We start from the raw sequence: 24938 nt of genomic DNA on the forward strand, positions 1-24938 counted from the left end.
AGATTTCAGAACATAGAAGATGTTTGTTGTTCCTTTGGGCTTTATGGAAGATTTTTATGTTCTGCTTAAATCAGTTTTCTACGACAGTTCTGAATAGCAAATATTATAGGTGTTCTTTTGCATTACTTTACAGAAAATGTTTACTCAAAAGTTGGAATATTAATCTCTATACTATTTTCAATGCCATAATAACTTCAAAGATTGGATTTTCTTGCTACTATCTTAAGTTTTTAAAAATAAATCTTCTTGATGGGTAAAAGTGAATAAAGGCAAGTTAATATTTTAATAGAAAAAGTAAAGAGATATGATGCCACCTATATATTTGCATATATATATATATATATATATGGTATGTAACCATTCACTTGAAAGGCTGCTGTGAAAACCAATACATTAAGTTCATTTAGCATGTAATATTTTACATATGACACCATTAATGTATATTTGGGACTTGATACTTCCTTTGTGCAAGATGAACTAGGATAATTTTTGCTGAATGGTAATTTTTTTTTTTTTTTTGCTGACTTCCACTGGGAATAAGAGGTACATCATGCTCTACCTGAGATCAGCTCCATATTGATCTTCATTTCCTTTTTTGAAAGGCAGCATTATGAGTGTGTAATTGCCTAAGCCAAAGGCACCCAAAAATAGATCCTAAAAGCTTATCTGGTAGATTTCAAAGCTGGTGGTCTCACATCAACACTGACTAGTATTCCTAGCAGAGGGGAGAGATGTCACAGACACCCCAAACCTGTGAGTTAGGATTATTCAAGGATTTGTATTGTCACTCTAATTACCTTCCATCTTTTCCTCAGCCTCCACTTAATACTTACAAGTAATTATTTCATATAGTAAAATAGGGATAATTGATTTAAATAATAACAACAATGAAAAACAGTGTAGACAATATACATTTTTGAAGCTTTTGCATGTATATTCTGCATTAGCAATGCTTTAGGTTGGAAAAGTGTGGATTAACATATAATTTGCTCTGCCTAGTGTGTTGTTATTAGTTTTGTTGAATGTGACACTGTTTCTGAAGCTGTCAAAGATAGAACATGCTGCTCAGTCCTTTTACCGTGTCCGCCTCCAAGAAGAGAAATCTTTAAAGTAAGTCTTTTTCCCCCTGACCTGTATTCACCATATTATTTCAATAATTCTTTAGTTGCAGAAAACTTAATTTCAGTTTCAGAGATTGTGGTCTGCTAACTATCTTGTAGCCATAAACAGCCTGTTTTTGGTTTGTTTAATTTTGTGTTTTGTTTGCAAATTTATGGGGCTCTGATGATTTCTGGAAATGAAAAAAAGATCAGAAGCAATTCTTCAGATTTTGAAGATGGCATTTTTCTTTCAGTTTAGCCTCTGATATGGTGTCAAGGGCAGAAACTATTCAGAAGAATAAAGACCAGGCCCATCGTTTAAAGGGAGTGCTCCGAGACTCCATAGTGATGCTTGAACAGGTAGGCAACTTGATACATCACAGTACTTAGTACCTTCATCCCAGTATGAATCAGTTGCTCTTCTGTGTATGAGAGAATATTTACCCTACTATCGTTTGAAAAAATCCCCCTGCTAGAGCCAACTACCCCTGCCAGTCTCTATTATGCAAGGGTATTACGTTTATTATGTAGTCACTTTTGTTTATTTATTTATTTACAAAATGGGAGTATACAATATACACTGTTGTATATCCTCTTTTTTCAATCAGTAATATATTCCGACGATGTTTCCATATCAGCGTGTATACATCTACTTCATTTTTATTGATCCTTCTAAATAAAATTTGATGCATAATATTAAGCTCTTTTTATAGGAATGGTAGCTATTACATACACTGTCCATTATTTTACTTTTATCTATTAACCATATATCTTGGAGATACTTCCACCTCAGTATATAAAGCACTCCCCCTTAACAGCTGCATAAGATTCAACTATATAAATGTACCATAATTATCTTACTAGTATTTTTACCACTATTGCCAATTATCTTTACAGACATTTAATATTTACAGACATTTAATCCCCTAATTTTCTGTTTATAAATCTCTCAGAATCTTTGTTCACGTAGGTACTCCATTGATGAGGCCTTCTGATGGCTCCAGTCAGGTCCAGTGGCCCTCTATGCCTGGTGCACAGTTATCATCCTGGGGTTCCTATTGTCTGTGTGTGTCTTCTGTTTTCTATATCCTATGTTTTCCTTTCTTAGTTTACTTCTTCCTTTAATGGAGCACATCCAACAGTAGCTTCCTGAGAAAGAGAATTTGGAGGTAAATATTTTAAGAGTTAACCTAACTGAAAATTTTTCATTCTACTTTTTCTCTTGCTTATAAATGGTTTGGTGAGAACTTTGAAGGCATTGCTCCATTATCTTTTGGTTCCAGTATTGCTATTGAGAATTCTGAGGCCATTATCACTCTTGATTCTTTAATCTGGAAACTTATGCCTATAATTCTGGAAGTTTTCTTGAGTCATATAGTTGATTATTTCCTCCCCTCATTTTCTCTCTCCTGACCTTCTACAACTCCTGTTATTCAGATGTCAGCCTTCTGTTGGATGGGTTATGTAATATTCTTACCTTTTCTTTCCATCTCTTAGTCTTTTTGTTCTACTTCTGGGATATTTTATCAATTTTATCTTCAAATTCTTCCATTGAGTTTTTTAGTTTTTGCTAACAAATTTTCAATTTCAAAGAGCTATCATTTTTCTGAATGATTTCTTTTCTTTGTGGTGTTGCAATTTTTTTTTTTTTTTTTTTTTTGAGATGGAATCTCGCTCTGTTGCCCAGTCTGGAGTGCAGTGGCACAATCTCAGCTCACCACCACCTCTGCCTCCCAAGTTCAAGTGATTCTCCTGCCTCAGCCTCCTGAGTAGCTGGGATTACAGGCGCGTGCCACCATGCCTGGCTAATTTTTGTATTTTCAGTAGAGACGGGGTTTCGCCATGTTGGCCAGGCTGGTCTTGAGCTCCTGACCTCAGGTGATCCACTCACTTTGGCCTCCCAAAGTGTTGGGATTAAAGGCATGGGCCACTGTGCCCGACCATCTTTTTTGTTTTTGTTTTTGTTTTTTGAGACAAGAGTCTTACTCTGTCACCCAGCTGGAGTGCAGTGGCATGAACACGGCTCACTGTAGCCTTGACCTCCTGGGCTCAAGCAAACCTCCCAACTCACCCTCCCGTAGCTGGAACTTCAGGCATGAGACACCATGCCCAGCTAATTTTTGCAGTTTTTGTAGAGACAAGGTTTTGCCATGTTGCCCAGTCTGGTCTGAAACTCCTGGGCTCAACAGATCTGCCTGCCTTGGCCTCCCAAAGTGTTGGGATTGCAGGCATGAGCCACTGCCCCCAGCTGCAATTTTTTTTTTTTAATGGCTACAATATCTTTATCTCTCTGAAGATATTACTGATAGTTAACATTTTAAAAATCTTCTTCTGGCATACTCATTTTCCATCAAGATCTTCCCCCATTTTAATTTCTATCTTTAAGGTTAGAGGATTTCTTTAGTGTTTGGTAGCCCTTGATTATCTTCTTGTGTGGATCTGAAGCTCTTAACATATGGATTGGGCTGGTGTACCCCAAACTTCTCTGTAGATCTGGCTGGGCTCTTGGCTGATAAATCCTGGTATCAGCACCTTTGGGTCAGTGTCCACAGAGAAGACTCCTCCAGTCTCCAACCTGGTGGATTTAGGGCTGGCTGCAGCATTTTAGGAGCTGAGCGGAAGAGGGATAGGGGAAGGAAAGGCAGAAAGGATGGTCCCAGGATTCAGTACATACATTTTCATGTATTACCCTTGTTTCTGGTATGTACTGCTATCCTTAACAATGCCTTGGTGTCCCTCAAGCCAGGCAGCCAGAGACCCTCTGTTTTATCCTGCACAGAATATAAAATTCCAGGCTTCTGCCTAGGTAGTAGGAAAGGTCAGATGCCAAAAGTTTCATGCAGTCCTTCTTTTGGCCCTTCCTCTTTATTCTCACTTCCAGAGATTCCTGGTCATTAACACCTGAGCCTTTTGAGGATTCTTTGGGGTTAATTTTGTTGGTTCTCAGCGTTCCCTACTTTTACTTTAGGATTCAGCTTTTCCAGGCCTGCTAAGTCATCCGTCTGCTTTCCAGTTTCCAAAGTTGCATTGCTGTTGTCTCCTTTTCTGTTCTCTTTGCCCTTATAGCTTTATGCCTTTTAAAAAATCTCTTTATTAGTGGGGTTTGAGGGAGCAAAGTTGGATGTGTGTATTTATTCCACTAATTCACTCTTCAGCTCACTCCTGCCTGTTGTTCTTCCCCCATGGTTTCCCCAACTAATATTGCTTGAGCGAAGGTCCCCAGTGACATCTGGCTGGTGAAAAGTATATATCTTTTTTCAGTCTTCATCCTACGGTGTCAGCATTTGACAGAGCTAAACACTTCTTTCTTGAAATGTATCTAATCTTGCTTTCTTTAAAACCATTAAAAAAATATTTTTGTGATATAATTCACATACAGTAAAAGTTTTTATTCACAAGGTTGTGCAACCATCATCACTATCTAATTCCAGAGCATTTTCATAACCCCACAAGAAAATCTGTACACATTAGTAGTTACTTCCCATCCCTCACTCCCCTTGACCCCTGGCACCCACTAATCTAATTTCCATTACTATGGGTGTGCCTATTCTGGACATGTTATATAAATGGAATAATACAATATGTGGTCTATTGAGATTGGCTTCTTTCACTTAGAAAAATGTAAAACTAATTTTTGCTCATTAAAAACATCTCCTTGGGAATGGTGTGAACCCCGGGAGGCGGAGCTTGCAGTGAGCCGAGATTGCGCCACTGCACTCCAGCCTGGGCGACAGAGCGAGACTCCGTCTCAAAAAAAAAAAAAAAAAAAACATCTCCTTGGCCAGGCGCAGCGGCTCACACCTGTAATCCTAGCACTTTGGGAGGCCCAGGCGGGTGGATTGCCTGAGCTCAGGAGTTTGAGACCAGCCCGGGCAACTTGGTGAAACCCCGTCTCTACTAAAATACAAAAAATTAGCCAAGGGTGGTAGCAGGTGCCTGTAGTCCCTGCTACTCGGGAGGCTGAGGCAGGAGAATTGCTTGAACCCAGGAGGCGGAGGTTGCAGTGAGCTGAAATCATGCTACTGCACTCCAGCCTGGGCAAAAGAGCGAGACTTTGTCTCCAAAAAATAAAAATAAATAAAAAATAAAAATATCTCCTCTGCCTGACTTCTTCCTGGCCCAAATGCTCCAGGGCTCTGTTAGATTCTCTTCCCTTCTCTATTATTACTCTCCCTTTAGGTGATCTTATTCACACCCCTAACTTTAAATAACTACATGTTCCAATGACTCCTATCTTACTCCATTTGTGCTACTGTAACAAAATCCTGGAGACTAGGTAATTTATAAAGAACAGAAATTTATTGCTCACAGTTCTGGAGGCTGAGGAGTCCAAGATTAAGGTTCTGGCATGTTTGGTGTCCACCTGGCAGAAGGGACTGAAGGACAAAAAAGGGGACTATTTAGTTCCCTGAAGCTCTTTTATAAGAGCACTAATCCATTCATAAGAGCCGTCATGACCTAATTACCTCCCAGAGGCCACGTCTCTTCATGCTGTTGTACTGGGAATTCAGTTTGAATGTGAATTTTGAAGGGGACACAAATGTTCAGGCAGCAGCAACTCCCAAGTCCGTATCTCTCACCTCTACCTGAGCTCTAGACTTATATAGTCACTTGCCTACTCAGCATCTTCACCTGGATGACTAACGGGATTCCCAAACTGATTATGTCCAAAACAGAAGTCAATTTTCCTCTAATCCAAAACCTAATTCTCTAGTGGGTCTCACTTCAGAAAATGATGCTACCATCCACCAGCTGCTCAAGTAAAAAACTTAATAAAATATCTAAGTATATATTTATGTATGTGATTATTTGTTTTATTAATAGTTCTGGATCCCTGACTAGTCTGTAAGCTCCATGAAGGACAGGACGGTGCCTATTTGGTTCTCCATTGTATATCCAGTGCTTAGAACACTGCCCAACATGTGATAGGCAAGCAACAAATATTTGTTGAATGAATGAATACAAAAAAAGAGTAAGAATTCCTGCTCTTGAGTTGCACACAATTTTCTTGGAGAAATGAGATGTCCAGGTGTATTGTTAATGACAAAAATTACAAAATTCAGTGTCAAAGTGTTAAGTAGTAAGGATAATGCTTTGGGAGTTTATAGGTAGAATGACTGGGGAAAACTACATGAAGAGTGAATATGAGTAAGTTTTAGGTGAAGAATTTGAGGATGAGAGCATGCAAAGGCACTGAAGCAGACTTGAGTGTTTAGGGGATAGTGAGGAGACCACTGCAACTTCAGAAACCTTTTAGGAAAACGAGTCTGTCACTACGCTTAATTTGATTAATGGACCTACTGGGAGGTAGACTATGTAGCAGTAGGAAGAAGTACAATACTCCAGCAAATGGAAAGAACTCTGTAGCAATCATACTGATAGATACCCCAAAGAATCAGGTATTTTGTATTTTACGTTTTATTCGGGCACCAGTATAAACAAAACTATATTGTCACTGTAAATTTTGGGCATAAAAAATAGAAATTTTCAAATCTGATTAGAAAAATTAATCTGATTTTGAAAATTAATTTTGTTTACAGCTGAAGAGCTCACTCATTATGCTACAGAAAACGTTTGATCTACTAAATAAGAATAAGACTGGCATGGCTGTTGAAAGCTAGTGATCTGAAGGACTAAAACCGCAGAGATACTTGGAACTAAAAGAAAATACCTGGAAGAAAACCAGATGAATGAAGGATTTTGGCACAAAACATTTCTATGTTTTTTCATTATTGAGATTTCTAATATGAACACTTCTTTCAGTAACATTTATTTGATAATTAGTTTCTGCTAGCCTTAAGAATCCATCCTGTCACTTCTTATAGATATTTTTAAGCTGTGAATTTCTTCAGTGAACCATGAAATATATTGTAGAACTGAATTTCTCTGATACAAAAAGAAAATGACACACCCTGAATTGAGTGGTATGGTCTCATTTCTACAGTGAAGTCTGATGCTTTGTTAGCACAGAATCAGTACATGTCCAATAGGCTGCTTTCATAACTGAGATAAGACCAAGAGGATAAACAGGACAATATAAGAAGAAACCTCTATGTCATTACTGATTTTAAAGGTTCTGTTTTCAGGCATGTAACATTTCCAGGTTTGTGTACTGTAAATATTATAATGTCTTCATTTATTTAGCATGCAAATTTAATCGTCAAACTTTTTGAATCTGCATGTTGATGATGATTATCAGAAAGGGTCTTCTGCCATGTTGTATCTTTATGAAAGAAATAGTTGTTTTTTCTTTTTTTTTTTTTTTTGAGACGGAGTCTCGCTCTGTCACCCAGGCTGGAATGCAGTGGCGCAATCTCGGCTCACTGCAAGCTCCGCCTCCCGGGTTCACGCCATTCTCCTGCCTCAGCCTCTCCAAGTAGCTGGGACTACAGGCGCCCGCCACCACGCCCGGCTAATTTTTTTGTATTTTTAGTAGAGACGGGGTTTCACCGTGGTCTCGATCTCCTGACCTCGTGATCCGCCCGCCTCGGCCTCCCAAAGTGCTGGGATTACAAGCGTGAGCCACCGCGCCCGGCCAGTTGTTTTTTCTTAAGGTAACTATCAGAGGTGGGATTATCTTGCCTCCTCACTTAAGATACCAACAGTCAAAAGAAAGAACCATCCTCTGAGTTTTAAAAACCAGAAGGTTATGTTAAAATCTGGGCATTTAGTGACAGATCAGATGCATACTTGAACTAAGGTTGGCTTCAGCTTAGCAGTCTTTCATGATGGAAGTGACCCATCTGGTTGAAAATAATTTGTGTATTTTCAGTAACCATGTATGGCTTCCTTCTTTATGTATGTGTGTGACTTGTTTTGGTTGGTAAGTTATAAGCCAGACATAGACTTTAGCTCTGTAATAAAAACTTCTGGGGCACGTATGTCCTAGTACAAGTGTACTGACTCTGAAGTTGTAACTCAGATAAAGCTTTGGCTCTTTCAAAAAGTTTTTATGCATATGTGTCTCCATGCAAGTGGCTCATTAAAATAAGAACTTTGTAAACTGACTTGAAATCAGATATTTTTTCGAGAGTTAGGGAAAGTTGAAGTGTTTTACTGTTTTGTCTCTTGAGCCCTTTCTCTGGGGAAAAAATACATATCCATCTATCTATCTATCTATCTATCTATCTATCTCTCTATCTATCTATCTATCTATAAAATGTATATACATTCTTACTGTTTGAACAACTATTGCCTTTAATTAAATGTTTCATTTTCCCCCAGAGTCCCCAAAGCCACATGGCATTATTATAGTCATTTTTGAGATGCCTGTAGAGAATGAAAGTATTGACTCTGTTAGAGGGAAAATGGGTTTCTCTGGGTGAATTCCAACTAAGCATACCTAGGGGTATCAGTGAACCTACCTGGGTTTGTTTTGCTTTGGTAAGGATTTATGTAGTGTCTGGTTGTGAGCAAGAATGAGTGGATTATAAACTTGAAGATTTCTCTGTTAAAGTCACAAAAATGATCGACAAACAATATTTTTGTGATGTTTCTTTAAAAGTTGTATTTTATGACACACTTCAAGGAAGAGTACCAAAGTAAGTTGCTTTATAAATTAAGACTAAATTCGTATGGATGCAGAATTCAATTAATAAAATTTGAGCCTGTTATGTAAATTGAATATCAATAAAATTAAAAATTTCTGAGTTGTAGTTTTTCTTCTTTTTCTACTTAAAAACAAAACTACAAAGCCTGTGGTAGTGAAACGTGTACATGGGCCTACACTCTTTAAAGAAATTTTGTGCAATAATAAAACCCAGAAAGGACTCTCATCTCAGAGCAGTTTCATCTCAAATACGCAGACGACTGGAACAAAAGTACTAGCGAGGCCTACTGGTCCAATGTAAAGGCTGCTAGCCAGAAGTCATGAAAACGAACAGGTTGCTAAATGAACAGATCCGGCAGCAGTGATGGGCCTTTAAGAGAAGGTCAGCGAAATTGGGGGAGGTACTTGGATAACATTTTGCGGTGGAGAGCTCCCCCACCGCCTGTTGCCGGAGACTGAATGAAGGCTGGCCGCTCCACGGTCTCACGTAGTTCGGAAATCCTCCGGGTTCCCGGGTTTCCCGTATTTCCGTCTCCGCACCTCGCCCGCACCCCGGGGCTCCGGAGGCTGTCCCACCGACGCGCCGCCCGCAGGCACCGGCGGCGCCCGGCTGCCGCCTCTGGGGCGGGGCGGGGCGTGGCGTGGCGGGGCAGGCCGGAGGTGCGGGACCCGCCTTCTGCCCCTGCCTCCTGGATGCGCTCTCGGGAGCCGATTTTCCCCTTCCCCGCGCCAGAGCGGCGGGCCAGGAGGAGGAGCCTCACCCGCGGGGGGGCGTCGGCGCACGTGCGGACAGGCGGGGAACCCCGGCGCCGGGGGCGGGGCACCCGGAAGCGCGCGTGGACCTGGCGCACCGAGCCGGGCGGGCGGAGTGGAGGTTGGGACGGCGCGGGGAGGCGGGCGCGCCGCCCGGGCCGCGGCGGGCTGTGGTCACAGGTGGGCGGCTGCGGCGAGGGAGCGGCCGAGCGGAGCCCGGGTCCCGGAGACTCCTGCCGTCACGCCCGGGGCTCCGCGTAGCCGACTTCGGGAGACGCGTCTGTGCCTCCGGGGAAGCCAACCCACCTCCCCTCCGCCTCTTTGGCTGCAGTTGCACCTCCGGCCAGAGGGCAGGTAACTTCCCTTCCAAGGTCATTCTCCTGGCGGGGTGGTGCGCGAGGCCCGCCCACGTCCTCCGGATTGGCGGGGGCGGGAGAGGCGCACCCCGCAAGGGGCCCGACCAGTTGGGCTGGACGGCGACCCCTGAGCACTGCCAGGGAGCGTGGTGTGTCAGCCGGTGCCAGCGGGCATATGCTTCGCCTTTCCCTGCAGCCCCGAGGCTGTTTCCACCAGCGCCCAGGCTTGGAGCGGAGACCGCTCGGCCCTCCCAGCCTGCACCCGCAGGTGAGCGCAACCGCCCGCGCCCCGGCTGTCCCGGACGCGTGGTCGGCTGTCGCCATAGGAACGGCTGGTGCCCAGACGGCGCCTGCTCAGGCTGGGAAGGGGCGGTGAAGGCAGCTCAGAGCTCCAAGAACCCTGGAGCCCCCTGTGTGGCCAGGCGGAGCCACAGAAGCCTGATGAAAACGGGACCCCCTCCCCCTCTCTCCTCTCATTTTTGATTGCTCAGGCGTTGCAGGTTAAGCAGAGAGAGCGGCGTGGATCTGTTTACGAGATGTAAGTTGTGTTCTTTCCACCTTTACCTTCTGAGGGCTTCTTACGCCTCATGGTGACAGGTGCAAATCATGACACAGAAGGGCAGTATGAAGCCTGTGAAGAAAAAGAAAACCGAAGAACCTGAATTGGAGCCCCTGTGCTGCTGCGAGTACATAGATCGGAATGGGGAAAAGAACCACGTGGCTACTTGTTTGTGTGATTGTCAAGATCTGGATGAAGGGTGTGATCGGTAAGAACAGAGCATTTCTTGACGCTGGCCCCATCACCCTTCTGAGAACTGCCATGTGTACTTTCAGCCTAGCCACCCAGAATGCTAGAATTTGCTCTTGATTCTATTTCCAAGCATCTAAAATGAGAGTTGGCTTCTATGTCAGGTGTGAGGATTTTATAAAGATGGATTACGCAGTAGTGCACAGCTGTCTGTCTGCTCTGTTTTATAGGATATTATTTTTCGTTTAAAGAGAGATGAGGGAGAGAACTGGCAGTTTAAAGGGATAGTAGGCAAGTTAGTATAAAATAAAATGCAAGCCAGCAGAATCTGTAAGTTTAAAATGAACACAATAGTTCCAGAAAGTTCCTGCCTTCTCAGAGGTCTCAGCATTTAGAGACTGACTACTTGGGACTGGGTGGCACCTGACCACAGAGGGCCTTGTGGGTTGAAATTTAATTTTCCTGCTGTTAGTACTGGTCTTGCCCCTTGTTTCTGGGGAGGAATGCCAGCCAGAAGGCATGTATCTCCCCCTGGATTCACAGTTTTCAGTGTGACCAGCAACACTGTCTTGATTGATCATACTGTATTTGGCTTTTATTTTCCAAGTGATGGAAATTACTATCCAAAAAGAGAATTTTTAACATCACTGAAAAAATTTGGTGTCAGACAGTGAATAATCTGGTTTTAATCCATTTTCTGAGTAATTATATATTTAAAAATCATTGTCAATGGAAGTCATAATGTGGGAAGGATAGAGATGTTGGAAACATGCTTTTCCCATTAATAATTATTTCTGGTTAAAAAAGTCATTGCACCTGCCAATTTGTTGACTTAGAGCTTGGTACATTAATACAGCCATGAAAAGCATTCCCTGGGGTCTGCACTCTAGTACCAGCCTTGACTCTTAAAAACTCAGTGAACCCTTTGTCATTCTTACTTGACAGTGTACTGTGTAGTCTTTTTTATGGATGTCTTTGAATGTAGGTTCTTTAGATTTAGTCTAAAATCTATACTGAGAAAATAGAGCACTTTGCACTAATGAGTGGAGAAATGATGCTGTTTCCATAACCACCATCACTCAAGACCGCAGCTCTTCCATTAACCTTGCTAACTCTTCCTCCCTCCTAGCCCTGGAGACCTGGGATGTCCCCTGAGGCATCTCCTCTGCTCTCTCTGTACCCCTCTCCTCTGTGTTTCCACCGTGCCTGCCACTCTGTATGATTCCCAACTAGTTATCTCCCACTCACCTCCAAGTTCTAGTCTTACCTTTAAAAATTGTCTAAAATCAAAGTTACCTTTCCTTAAAGTCTACCTTTTCTTACTAGCCTGTCTTAATTTGTTCAGGCTGCTATGATAAAATAAATACCTGAGACTGGGTAATTTGTAAACAATATACATCTATTGCTCACAGTTCTAGAGGCTCAAAAATCCAAGATCAAGGCACTGGCAGATTCAGTGTCTGGTGAGGGCCCTTTTCTTCATAGATGACACCTTCTTGGTGTGTTATGACATGGCAGAAGGGGTGAATAAACTCCTAGGGCTCTATTATAAGGGCACTAGTCTCATTCATGAGGGCTATGCCTTCATGACCTAATCACCTCCTTAAGGTCTCACCTCTGAATACTATTGCATTGGGAATGAGGTTTCAACATAATGAACTTTGGAGGGACACAGATACTTCCTGGCTCCCTAAAATTTATGTCCTTCTCACATGCAAAATAGATTCATTTCATCCTAATAGCCCCAAAAGTCTTAGCTCATCCCAGTGTCAATTCAGAAGTCTAAGTCCAGAGTCTGATCTGAATATCATCATCCAAATCAGATATGGATGAGTTTCAAGATACGTTTCATCCTGAGACAAGTTCTCCTCCACCTGTGAGCCTGTGAAATCAAACAAGTTAGGTGCTTCCACAATACAATGGTAGGACATGCATAGACTAGACATTCGCATTCCAAAAGGGAACAATAGGAAGAAAGGCGTGTTAGTGACAGGTCCTAACCCAGTGGGGCAAACAATGTTAAGCCTTAATAAGGCTTGAGAATAATCTTGGACTTGATGTCCTGCCTTCTGGACACACTGGGTTGGAGGTTGGGCCCCCAAGGCTCTGGGTGTCCCTGCCACCACAGCTTTGTTGCGCACAGCCCACACTGCAGCTCTCATGGGTTGGAGTGCCTACAGCTGCCTACAGGTACCTCCAGCTCTCCCAGGCTGGAGTTGTATGCTAGTGGCTCTACGGGGCTCTTGGGGGTGACCCTGTCCCCACAGCTCCAAGTAGGCATTGCCTCAGTGGGGTCTCTCTGTAGTGGCCCCACCACACTCACAGCTCCACTGGGCAGTGCCCTAGTGGAGGCTCTCTATGGTGGCCCCACCCCTGTGGCAGTCCTCTGCCTCAGCCCCGAGTCTCTCCAGGGCATCCTTTGAAATCTAGGTGGAGGCAGCCAGGCCTCTACAGCTCTTACACTCTGGATGCCTGCAGCATTCGCACCCTGTGGATGCCACCAAGGTTTACCACCTATGCCCTTCAGAGGGGTGGCCTCTATGGCATACCTAGGCCCAGTGGAGCCACACCTGGAGCTGCCGTGGAGCATGCACCAGAATGTAGGGGGCAGAGACTTCAGATGGCACTCAGCAGTACAACCTGAAGCCCCATGGGTGCCCTGGGCCCTCTTATGAAACCGTCTGCCCTCAAAGTCCTGGCACTTCAGGCTTGTGGTGGGAGCAGCAGCCCCAAGGATCTCCGAATGCCTTCAGGGTCCTTCCATTGTCTTGATGACTGGCACGGGGCTAATCCATACTGATCTCATCCACATCCTTGCTGCTCTCTCCCAAACATGCTTTCTCATTTGTTACAATATAGACAGGCTGAGAATTTTCCAAATTTTTGTTTTACTCCCCTTTTGATTATGAGTTTTGTCTTTAAATTATTTCTCTCTTTGGCCGGGCGCGGTGACTCACGCCTGTAATCCCAGCACTTTGGGAGGCCCAGGCGGGCGGATCACCTGAGGTCAGGAGTTTGAGACCAGCCTGACCAACATGGAGAAACCCTGTCTCTACTAAAAATACAAAATTAGCCAGGCGTGGTGGTGCATGCCTGTAATCTCAGCTACTCAGGAGGCTGAAGTAGGAGAATCGCTTGAACTCCGGAGGTGGAGGTTGCGGTGAGCCGAGATCGCGCCATTGCACTCCAGCCTGGGCAACAAGAGCAAAACTGTCTCAAAAAAAAAAAAAAAAAAAATTTCTCTCTTGCATTTTACCCTAAGCATTTATGAGAAGGCATGCAGCACCCTGAACACTTTGCTTAGAGATTTCTACTGCCAAATATTCAGTTTTATCACTCTTGAGTTCTACTTTCTACCAAACAATAGGACACAAACACAATTCCACTGAGTTCTTTTCCTCTTTATAAGTGGCCAGGATCACCTTTCTTCTAGTTTCCAATAACATGTTTGTCACTTCCATCTGAGATCTTATGAGAATGGCTTTTACTCTCCATATTTCTGCGAGCCTTCTGTTCATTACCTCTTAGGGATTCTCGAAGATTGAGGCTTTCTCTGCAGCTCTCCTCTTCTACCAGAATCACCCTTGATAGTTTGTTCAGATAGTCTAGGATTTTTCCCAGCATGCACTTCCACACTCTTCTAACCTCTACCCATTACCCGGTTCCACAACTGCATCCACATTTTTAGGTATCTATTGTAGCAACATCCTACTTCTCAGTACCAATTTCTGTCCTAGTCTGTTCAGGCTGCTATAACAAAATAACTTAGGCTGGGTAATTTATAAACAATGGATATTTACTGCTCACAGTTCTGGAGGCTGTGAAGTCCAAGATCAAGGCAGCAGCAGATTCAGTGTCTGGTGAGGTCTCCTCAGCTTCATAGATGGCACCTTCTTGCTGTGTCCTCACATGGTGGAAGGAGCAAACAGGCTCCCTTGGATCTCTTTTTTAGAGGCATTAATTCCACTCATCAGGGCTTTGCTCTCATGACCTAATACCCTCCTAAAGGCCCCATCTCTTAATACTCTTGCATTGGGGATTGGGTTTCAGCGTATGAATTTTGGGGGCATAAACATTTAGAACATAGCATAGCCTAAGTGTGCAAAACAGTCAACAAATATTCCGTTCACCAAGTTAAGTGATTTGACTCATACTAGTTTGATCTCCATTCTTCTCTATGTAGCCTCGTCCTTGCAGGACTAGTCTACTCCCTGGGCTCATGCCAGGTATGTGCTGCACACATTTCTTTCCACTGGAAGGCCTGCCTTCCTCCCTCTCCATTCATACACATGCTAGCTGGACATCAAGGTTGAGCCCAGATCCCACCTTTTCCACAAAGACCCCTCTGAAGACTCCACCCAGAAGTATTGACGCTCGTCTGAGCACTCCTTATAATGTCTGATCACAAGAGTTCATTGATTATTGCTGCTTTGTCACTTACCTAATCCTTCTTGAATTCCCATGTTGTCCTCACAACTGGATTGTGATTTGTTTTGAGATTCTTATGACTACAGGTCATAAGATGTAAACATTACTTGCAGCATGTGTCTATACCTATGTATTTGTTTAGGGGAGAAATAATCTTGACTTTAAGTTTTTAGACATCTTGTTCCTATTTTAAAAAATGACGTGAATCTGAAAAGCTTAGTTTATTAGTAAGGAGGTAAAATGCTTGGTCTTTGGTAGCTTTTATCGTTTATCCCGCTGTTTGGCATTCAGTGTTCTGTAGCTTTTAATTCAACAAACCCACATAAAGCCCCTCCTCTTTGTGCTTTTTCTGAATAGATGGATTACATGTAAATCTTTACAGCCAGAGACTTGTGAAAGAATCATGGATACAATTTCTGATCGCCTCCGAATTCCTTGGCTTAGGGGAGCCAAAAAAGTGAACATCAGCATCATCCCTCCACTTGTCCTGCTGCCTGTCTTCCTTCATGTGGCTTCCTGGCATTTCCTCCTGGGGGTGGTGGTTTTGACTTCCCTTCCTGTGCTGGCACTGTGGTACTACTACCTCACTCACAGAAGGAAAGAACAGACCCTGTTTTTCCTGAGCCTTGGACTGTTCTCACTGGGCTACATGTACTATGTGTTCCTGCAGGAAGTGGTCCCCAAAGGGCGTGTGGGTCCCGTTCAGCTGGCTGTTCTTACCTGCGGGTTATTTCTGATACTCTTAGCCTTGCACAGAGCCAAGAAGAATCCAGGCTACCTCAGCAATCTAGCAAGCAGTGACAGATCTCTAAGCAGCAGCCAGCTGGAGTGCCTGAATAGAAAAGGGCAGGAGAAGACCAAAGCGTTCCCTGGGGCAGACATGTCGGGCAGTCTCAACAATCGCACAACAAAGGATGACCCCAAGGGCTCCTCCAGGATGCCGGCTGGAAGCCCCACCAAAGCGAAGGAGGACTGGTGTGCCAAGTGCCAGCTGGTGCGACCAGCCCGGGCATGGCACTGCCGGATATGTGGCATCTGTGTGAGGAGAATGGATCATCATTGTGTCTGGTATGTTGGAAACATTTGGAGACTTGGAAAGTGTAAATTCATGTAAAACTCTGTAGTTACATTTGATCTTCCTTTGTGCTATCCAAAAATTTCTCTCCTTCCCAGCTTTACACCTTGTAGATATTTGTGGGTTGTTGTGATGTTCCCACTTAGTCATCAGTTTTTCGAGTTTCACAAATTTAGTTCCTTCAGTCATTTCCTGAAGGAGAATAACAGAAAACTTGTGGGGTTTTTTTTTCTCAATTTTCTTTTGAACAACTCCTCATTTATCTTCTCCTTTCTAATAGGGAAATATCTACAGTTGAATGATTTTTTAAAAAAGAATTGATCAGAAACAGTATAAGCATATTTCCCTGTGCTATTCCTTTTTAAACATAAAGCTCAAGAAAGTGTACCCCTATTTTTAGGTGACTCTTTTGTCCCCTTGCCATACATACTTAATCGTTTTTTGATGCTACTGATGATTTCCACTTAACATTATTGAATCGAGGCCTTACCAGATAAACTCTCTATTTGATTATTTGCAGAGAAATGGGCTTTTGTACCTGCCAGTTGGCCAGTAACAAACGAAGGTACATAAGGATCCGTAAAATATGAAGTGCAATGTTTAAAGATAATGTTGCAGCTTCACTAAATACATCTAAACTAAAGGGACTATAATTAATTCAGATATGAATGCTGTAAGTAGCATGTTTGCAGGTTTATTGCTCTTCAGACAGTCGTGATCAATGAATTATGCTTTTCGTGTCTAGGATTCTGGTCCTGTAGCATACCTCCTCCTCAGAAGGGGATGCAGGAGAGGGTGAGGGTGCAGAAAAGGCTGAGAGGCATCGGCGTGGGCCTCAAGTGTATGGCTCAAGTGCAGGGCAGCTCTTTTCTGGGTCCGTGTCTTTAGAAGTAAACAGGTGTTTTCATTTTTAGATATTCTACTTCTATGTCTTTACTTATTCGTGAGTGCGTGCGTGTGTGTGTGTGTGTTCCATTTACAAATGCTGGTTTGCAGAGGGCTGTGTGTGTGTCTGTGTGTGTGTGTGTGTTCCATTTACAAATGCTGGTTTGCAGAAGGCTCACCTAACAGCAGATATGTGCCCACCAGAACATCCTGATGTGCAGTGGGTAGAAGGCACTCCCTCTACGTTCTGCCCCACAAATGGCCATGACACAGAACTGTTTTTACCTGCCAAAGAGCCTGCATGTTATCAAGTTGTTCTTCCCCCTGCACTATGTTTCTAACCTCTTTGGATCTTTATATTACTCTTCATATATTTAACATGAATTTTCCCATACTCTGTAATACTTCTGATTTAGCATTTTTAAGTTTTCATAATTCTATTTATCTCCCTTTCTTTAACATGGTAAGGACAATGTTAGATCTCCATAGCCGGGTAATATTGATATTTAGGAAGATTTGTCAGCCAGGTTCTGCTTTTTACTTAGTCTTGTCCTTAAACTGACGATATGATTCCACTTTGCGAAGAGCAGAGAATATAAGACTGCATTCCTCAGGGTGCAAGTTTTTAATTCCCTAAAATTGAAAAATAAGAGAACTTCTTAATAACTGGAACTTAACATTTCCCTATTTAAAACCTTGTCTTGGCTGGGCGCAGTGGCTCATGCCTGTAATCCCAACCCTTTGGGAGGCTAAGGTGGGTGGATCATGAGGTTAGGAGTTCAAGACCAGCCTGGCCAACATGGTGAAACCCCGTCTCTACTCAAAATACAAAAATTAGTTGGGCATGGTGGCGTGTGCCTGTAATCCCAGCTACTTGGGAGGCTGAGGCAGGAGAATAACTTAACTGGGACCCGAGAGGCAGAGGTTGCAGTGAGTCGAGATCACGCCACTGCACTCTAGCCTGAGCTACAGGGCAAGACTCCGTCTCCAGAAAAAAAAAAAAAGCTTTCTTGTTTATTATGTAAGTTATATTGAGGACTCTTAAAAATGTGTTTGCTTTTTTATTTCTCTGTGCTGTTTTGAGGATAAATAGCTGCGTTGGAGAATCAAATCATCAAGCATTTATACTTGCCCTTTTGATCTTCTTGCTCACCTCGGTGTATGGGATCACACTGACCTTGGACACCATTTGTAGAGATAGAAGTGTCTTCACAGCTCTTTTCTATTGTCCTGGAGTTTATGCAAATTACAGGTGAGCAGTGGGTACCATAGTATGGAGGCCCCCTGGGAAGTAATGGGTGTTGCCATTGACAGGGACTGTTACTACTCGTTTAGGAGTTCTCAACCAAAACATAGGCCAGGCTATGGGAATGCTGGGTATCCCTGAAATTGCCAACAAAATTGTGCATTGGTGATGTGTGTTTTTCTAGGGTGCTGTTAAAAGGATTGTTGACCTTTAAAAAGTAATCCCAGCACTTTGGGAGGCGGAGGCGGGCAGATCACGAGGTCAGGAGATCGAGACCATCCTGGCTAACACAGTGAAACCCTGTCTCTACTAAAAAATACAAAAAAAAAAAAAAAAAAAAAAAAAATAAGTGAAGATCTAGGTCTCTACAAACAGGACCAGGCCTCATCAGGAACTTCCAGAGTCAAATGACCACTCATAGGCTCAAAGTAGCAACAGTGAAACTAAAGAAACAAAAACTAGCAGCCCCAGGGCACATATGTGCCTGTTTTGTCATAATGATCAGAAACCTTCTAACTTTACTGCTGCTTTCTGATGCTTTTTAGTCCAATCTTAATTTACTGCTTCTGACCCTTTTGAGATGTGCTCAGCATCTCTATAACCTTGCTTTTCTTTCTAACCTCTCTTGGTTTTTCCTGTTCTACTTTCTTTCTTTTTTTAATCACCACTGATGATTACTGTGATATGTAGGTCAAAATTTCCTTAGGCCCCTTTATAGATTGTGAAGATTTCCAGGCCATGGCAAAAGCTGGGATTCTTCAGCTTCGGCCTCAGCGCCCCCTCCCTGAATGCCGGGGCCCCCCTCTGCCCATGCTCTTTATTCCCTTCCCTTCATCATCGTCTCTGACATAAGTGCTCTGTGGTATCTATGGTTTGGCCCTTTTCTTTCTTCTCACTCTTCATTTTCAGAACAATCCTTGCTTTCTCTAGAAAGTATCCCTTTGCAGCATTTGTTTTTAATAGCCTGTGGACAGATCTCCCCATTGTCATCCTAGAACCAGACACCTGTGGGCATTATTAGAATAGATCGGTCTTCCTCAGAGTAAGTTTCCTTCCTCACTGTGTGGAGAGTGTCTCCAGCATGTGAAATTCTCTGCTAACGCTGCAGGTGAGGCCTGTCCTGAAGCACAGCATGTCTGTGCACTCGGTGGGGAGGCGAGGGAACCAAGGAATACAGTCCTGCCATTGCTTCTCACCCTACTCTGTGCAGGCGATTCACAGCACCTCATCTTTTTGGTTAGGTCCTTGGATTTAATAGTCTTTGAGGTCCCTTCAGCTTTACAAATGAAGATTCTGAATGAACTTATTTCCAACTAACTCTTAATTCGCGAATGTTTGAAAATCATCAAATGGCAGAGGCTAACTGGCAGCCTGTTTTATTAGTGAGCCTGAGAGGAGCTTCCCTGCCTTGTGTGATTGTGTTGGGCTTTAGGAGGGTGAATTTGGAATGTTGCGGTGTTCCTACGTCCAAGTAAGCACAGGGCTGCTGGTGTTGGGAGTCGTCCATCGTCTTTTCATTCCTCAGCACTGGACTGGAAAGAATGGAGATTGGTAACGTTAGCACTGTTCCTCAGCATCCACCTGCAGCTTCCTAGAAGACATTTATAGCAATCCCTTGGTGCCTTTGTTTTCTCATGAGTTAGACATAATTTACGAATTATTTGTTTATTTAACAAACAGCTGTTGAACACTGTTACGTCAGGCAGTGTGCTGGGTATGTGGAGGGTACAAAATGCGAAAAACAGTCCCTGCTATTCTAGTGTAATATACTAGAAAATAGGCACCAGTAATTATAGAATAAACACACACATTCTCCTACTTAAGCAGGTTATTGGCATTCTGAGTATCTTCCAGTTCGGAGGGTTGGGGAAGATGCCAAAGTCTTTAGTAATAAGTAAAAAAATGTGTAAAACGTGAGAATGATGACAGTTTTCTGAATGTGACAAAAATGGCAGCCCTGACCGGCCTTTTCCCCTCTCCCAGCTCGGCTCTGTCCTTCACCTGTGTGTGGTACTCTGTGATCATCACAGCAGGCATGGCCTACATCTTCCTGATCCAGCTGATCAACATCAGCTACAATGTGACTGAGCGGGAAGTCCAGCAGGCCCTCCGACAGAAGACTGGGCGCCGGCTCCTCTGCGGGCTCATCGTGGACACAGGCCAGTACAATAGGGGCTTCCTGCGGAACTGGCACCAGTTCTCCACCCTGGGCACACGTGCATTCCACCACCCTGCTGAGGACATTGTCTGAAGTGCCTTCTGTGTGGCTCTCTGAGGGATGATGGCTCCTCCTTCCGTCTCCCTTCCATTTTACACTTCAGTGTCCATTTTTATCCCCAGTTTCTTAAAGGCATTATAGGGCCATGCTCAGGTTTAGAGACTGGAGTGGGAAGAAGTTAATTTTTCTGACGCCACAACTTAAGAGACTTTTATACTGAAGCAGTAAAAGTAGAGCCATTCCTTTCCAGTCACCTTTTTAATGGACTCAGTTGCCTGAACTTGAGAAGGATGTGGATTGCTAATGCACAAATTGATAGAAGCAATTCCCATCCATTAGTATGGGGGAAAGAGTTTTGGATTAGGATAGTTTATAGTCCCTCTTTGATTCTTAATAGCCATGTGACCCCTAGTTGAGTCACTTTCCCAAGTCTCAGGGTCATCTGCAAAGTGGGGGACTGATGCCTGCCCTGGCTACCTCACAGAGCCGTCATGAGGGTCACGTGAGGGATGATGGATGTGGAAAGCACTAAAAAACAACTCAAGCACCATGGAAATACAAAGTATTAGGAAAATATTATTATGGAAGAAAAACGTTTATTAGAATATTGAAGCCAATATTATTAGGGTAATCAGTTTTCAGCATATACCATGTTGTACAGTTATGAGAATTTCTCCTTCTTAAGTATTAGACATGAACTACTCAGAGAAGATGACCAGCTGGATTGACGCTAAGTTGTCTGATCTTGAAAAGACAGTTGACAACAGTTATAAAGATAATTATTGCTAGTGTAATGTACAGTGGCCATGAGTTTAGGTGATGAGTTCTTCTATTTATTTTTTATAAATTCTGCTTGGGTTTCTTATAAATAACTCCAATAGGCATTCATGTGTTTTTCCTCTTCCCATGTTTCACCAGGTAAGGTGCTAGCACACTTGTGACTGTGGCTGGAAGAGGAGAACAGACACTCCTGTGGGGATGCTTTACTCTCTTTTCTGGTAGGAAGGCTGAGTAACATCAAGGGCTCGATTATTTTCTTCATGTATTTCAAATGCTGTCAGTTATAGCACTAAATTGTGAAAATCAGCCTTCTGGCATTCACATTATTCCGGTATGAACTTTGAGGAGTTGAGTGACATCTTCCCACTTAACTTGCACATTAATTCTCAATTACCCCTCCCTAAATAGCAGTATCTCACTAGGAGAGAAGAAACAGGGTATATGTGGTTTCCACTGTTAATGGATTACTGTTCTTCCCTGGCTCTTCCGACAATAACAAGTTGTTTCTTTAATCATTTCTTAAAACCGAAAATGTATAAAAGATTAAATATGTACAATGGGTTGTTCTGCTGTAGAATTAAGATGAGGGAATTTCAGATGAGGAAAATACCCTTTTGAAATGTTGGTTTTGTACATGTACTGTTTTGCAATCCCAAAGATAATTCATGACTCCTTAAATTTGCCTTGGCTTATAGCTTAACATAGGGAAAATATTGCCAGCATTTTCAGTCATTCTGTGCATGCTGCTTTAGGCAAGAGATGTATATTTGTCGAGAGGAAATATTGCTACTTCCTGCACTTCCACCCTCTGCAGCCAGCACCATCCGTACTGTTGCCATTAATTGGAGCTGTCCTTAAGATGGTCACCATATTATTCAGGCTGTCGTCATTTTCCCCAGAGATGGTTTGTTTAACGAATGATAGGCTCTGTGCCTGGGGATGTTAGCAGACTCTGGGGTTTGTACGGTGATGCCTTCTCCCTGGCCCAGAGCTGAATATTCACCTAGAATTAAAGTTGGATTTGATATAACAAATTTCTTTCTATACAGGTTTTAGATAAGAGAGAGAGTAATAATGTCAAGGATAGCCTATGTGGGCAGAAATTGGTAGTCATGCTTTTGAATGTCAGCTGTAGAGCCAACTCTGATTATCTAGCCATTGATCATACAAATTCATAGAAACATTAGTATAGTCAGGAATTTTATCTTCTTGCCAAATTGTTCACAACATCTCAATGTAATGTGATGTGATGAAGATGAGTAGTACAAAGAGACCAAAGTCATTTGGGAGAATTAGGAATGATGACAATTTTTTTTTAACAACTTACCTCTAGTAGGGTTACTGGGATGAGCCAACTCAGCTTCCTTCCCATGGATAGGAAGGGACTCTGTATATTATTCAGGTTTATTGGCACGAAGATACTTATTTTAAGTTCCTTGAGAACCCATGATGGACAGTTTACAGAATGCTTAAACCCATCAAAAGATCAGTGATTTTGTGTGGGAAAAGCCTTCCCAGGCGTCTGTACCGAAAGGAGGAGCAAACGAGGGGCTAATCCTTGAGCAGTGTTCTGTAGGCTCTGTGACATCTTTGGTTTATAGGATTTTGGAGCCTTTTATGATCTGGAACTATTTGAGGGGTTTCATTATAGGCCTTGGTTCTCTCCAAAGGCCAGATGAGTTTATTGTGGAATCTTTGAAAGGACAAGGCCTCTGTGAATGAATCAGTCCCAGGGAAGCATTTGGTGGTGGCGGCAGTGGAGGATTGCCCTGTGAACCTGTAAATCAGCAGTCTCTTGGGCAGAGGAGCAAGCCCCTCGAACATGATTTCAAACAAGCAGATCCTCTTCTTTCATCTCACGTCCTCAGTCTCTGTTAACGAACATACTGGATGTGGAGTTTAATAAATTACCTACTATCATCTGGCCACTTAGATTATTATCACACCACTATGGACTGTTCCTGGGGGGAGAGGAATAGACCGATTTGAAAGATTCAAGGGAGAAAGAGTTAAGGATCAGGATTGCATGAAAGAGGAAAATCCTTCAATATTTAAAATGTTTCTTACGATACCCACAGAGTACTTTTATGGTTCCAGCCGAGCGTTCCTGAAATGAACTGACCATTAACAGCGCCTCTTTGATAGGTTACCCTGATGCTGCTAAAGTAAAGCCTTAAGTGTGTTTTTGGGACAACGTGCTGCTTATTTCACCTCAGCCACATATGTGTTTGTGTTTAGGATATTGTAAGTCTTTGCTATCTAGGTAGTGTTTTCCTTGGTGAATGAAGTCATTGTTGTCTTCAAGTGTACCATCTGCCTAGCAAAAAATTGCTACAAACTTCCTCTTATGCAGTAGTCCTTGGTACTTCTAATATTTTTAGCAAGAGACAATTTTCTGTACTAGAATCTTCCACTGCCAGAAAACACAGTGCCAGTAAGGTTCTACATACTACTGACCATCTGCTTAATAGACATGTATTTCCTTTGAGTAGGACATTAGCTTTTTATTATAAAGCTCAACTAGTATAAGCAAAAATACAACATCTAGAAGCACAGTTTTAGCCAGGATGTTTAAAAATTAGTTTTGTGAGACTTAAGGGTCTTTTTAACCTAGGTAAGTTTATATGACCTAATTTCATTGTAGCCATATTCTGGTACCTTCCATTTTGAAAAGTAGAGGTTTCTTAAGCAAGCAATGGGATAATAAGAGACTTTTCCTGAGGCACCTGTTTGGAATCTGGTTTTCTCAGCAGCAGCTTGACATGTGCACCCTTTTGTATTAAACACTGCAAAGGTGATGCAGGGGAGCAGGAAAGCCATGCTAAACTCACTACTGAGTACAATTCAGTATGTTCCTGTGGATGTTTGCTGTGACTAATATAAATTTCTTGCAGAATCAGCTACACTTAATTATGTTGCTGATAGACAAGCATCCACGCTTCAGCTGGCACTAAGTGTTTTCATTGTAGGATCAGCAGCAGGTTAAAGACTGAACGGTTAGTGGAGACAAATGTCTTAGAGGCTGTGCGATGTCTAGGTCGGGCTTGTGACTCATTAGTGGCCTAGCCTTCTTGATGGCACCTTGAAAGTGAACTTCTAGAAATTTACATTTAAAAGGCAAAGCTTTAAAAGCAGAGCTAGTCTATTCTAGTTATTGATGCAACTAAAATTCTGTATTTCTTAAGATGGAGCCACTGACGAGATGTCCCATTATAGAGCCTGCAATCTCAGCTCATTGTGATCCTAATGGTCCGGGTGATTGGATGGTTTCAGTTGTTAGGGATTTTGAGTTTTTCATTTTATTGCATATCTGGGTTGGATGTTAGACTAAAGGAAACCCAGGAATATTTACCTGGTGTTACATTTAATATTTAACGTCTAGCAACATCAAGGGGGATTTCTGAAGCCAACTCCGGAGGAGGCTGTGGGCTGCACATTTTGCACTGTTTTTATATACTTGTATTCATATCCTCTTATCACCTCAGACTCAGACACAAGGCCTTTTACATGGAAATTTTACAAATTACTGCCATTTATGTAAAATAATGTCCTGTGACCAAGTTGTTTAAATGGAAAATAAAGTGCTTTCTTTAAGGAAAATAGCTGGTGTTTCTTGGAGTGGCTCCTGAAGTCTTCTGATTTCCGAAAACCCTGCATTATAGCTGTGCTGCCTCTGTGGCTCCCTCGATGTCCCTATCCTGTGGCCCTGTCCCTAGCCCTAAACTGTTATGTTGCCGGTGGCAATTTCTTCAGTTTTGTGGGTCAGGGATACTGCTTGTTGGGGCATTATGTTAACAGTA

General features: G+C 42.8%; 2 protein-coding genes across 11 annotated transcripts in view; both read left to right on the top strand.

Moving 5' to 3' along the window:
- The window catches only part of GRAMD1C (GRAM domain containing 1C), a 72207-nt gene extending 63458 nt beyond the window's left edge, over positions 1–8749 (top strand). For all 3 annotated transcript variants that reach the window (XM_055259824.2, XM_055259825.2, XM_055259826.2), the window contains 3 exons: positions 1000–1110; positions 1355–1460; positions 6641–8749. In XM_055259824.2, the coding sequence (XP_055115799.1) occupies positions 1000–1110; positions 1355–1460; positions 6641–6721 (298 nt within the window). In that variant the 3' untranslated portion in view covers positions 6722–8749. The remainder of the gene's footprint in view (positions 1–999; positions 1111–1354; positions 1461–6640) is intronic.
- Positions 8750–9578: 829 nt separating this feature from the next.
- On the top strand, positions 9579–24738 carry ZDHHC23 (zinc finger DHHC-type palmitoyltransferase 23). 8 transcript variants are annotated; one of them, XM_055259008.2, is made up of 6 exons: positions 9579–9756; positions 10356–10525; positions 15292–16002; positions 17979–18146; positions 20124–20299; positions 21277–24738. In XM_055259008.2, the coding sequence occupies exons 2-6, from the start codon at positions 10365–10367 to the stop codon at positions 21297–21299; spliced, it is 1239 nt and encodes a 412-aa protein (XP_055114983.1). In that variant the 5' UTR covers positions 9579–9756; positions 10356–10364; the 3' UTR covers positions 21300–24738. The 8 variants fall into 8 exon arrangements, with proteins under 8 accessions (XP_055114983.1, XP_055114979.1, XP_063486176.1 ...); XM_063630106.1 differs by adding an exon at positions 10250–10296 and having other exon boundaries at positions 9623–9756; positions 10374–10525; positions 20124–24738; XM_063630107.1 differs by having other exon boundaries at positions 9687–9756; positions 10331–10525.
- The last annotated feature ends 200 nt before the right edge of the window (positions 24739–24938 follow it).

The sequence above is a fragment of the Symphalangus syndactylus genome, chromosome 21 (genome assembly GCF_028878055.3).
Source record: "Symphalangus syndactylus isolate Jambi chromosome 21, NHGRI_mSymSyn1-v2.1_pri, whole genome shotgun sequence".
Classification (NCBI taxonomy): Eukaryota; Metazoa; Chordata; class Mammalia; order Primates; family Hylobatidae; genus Symphalangus; species Symphalangus syndactylus.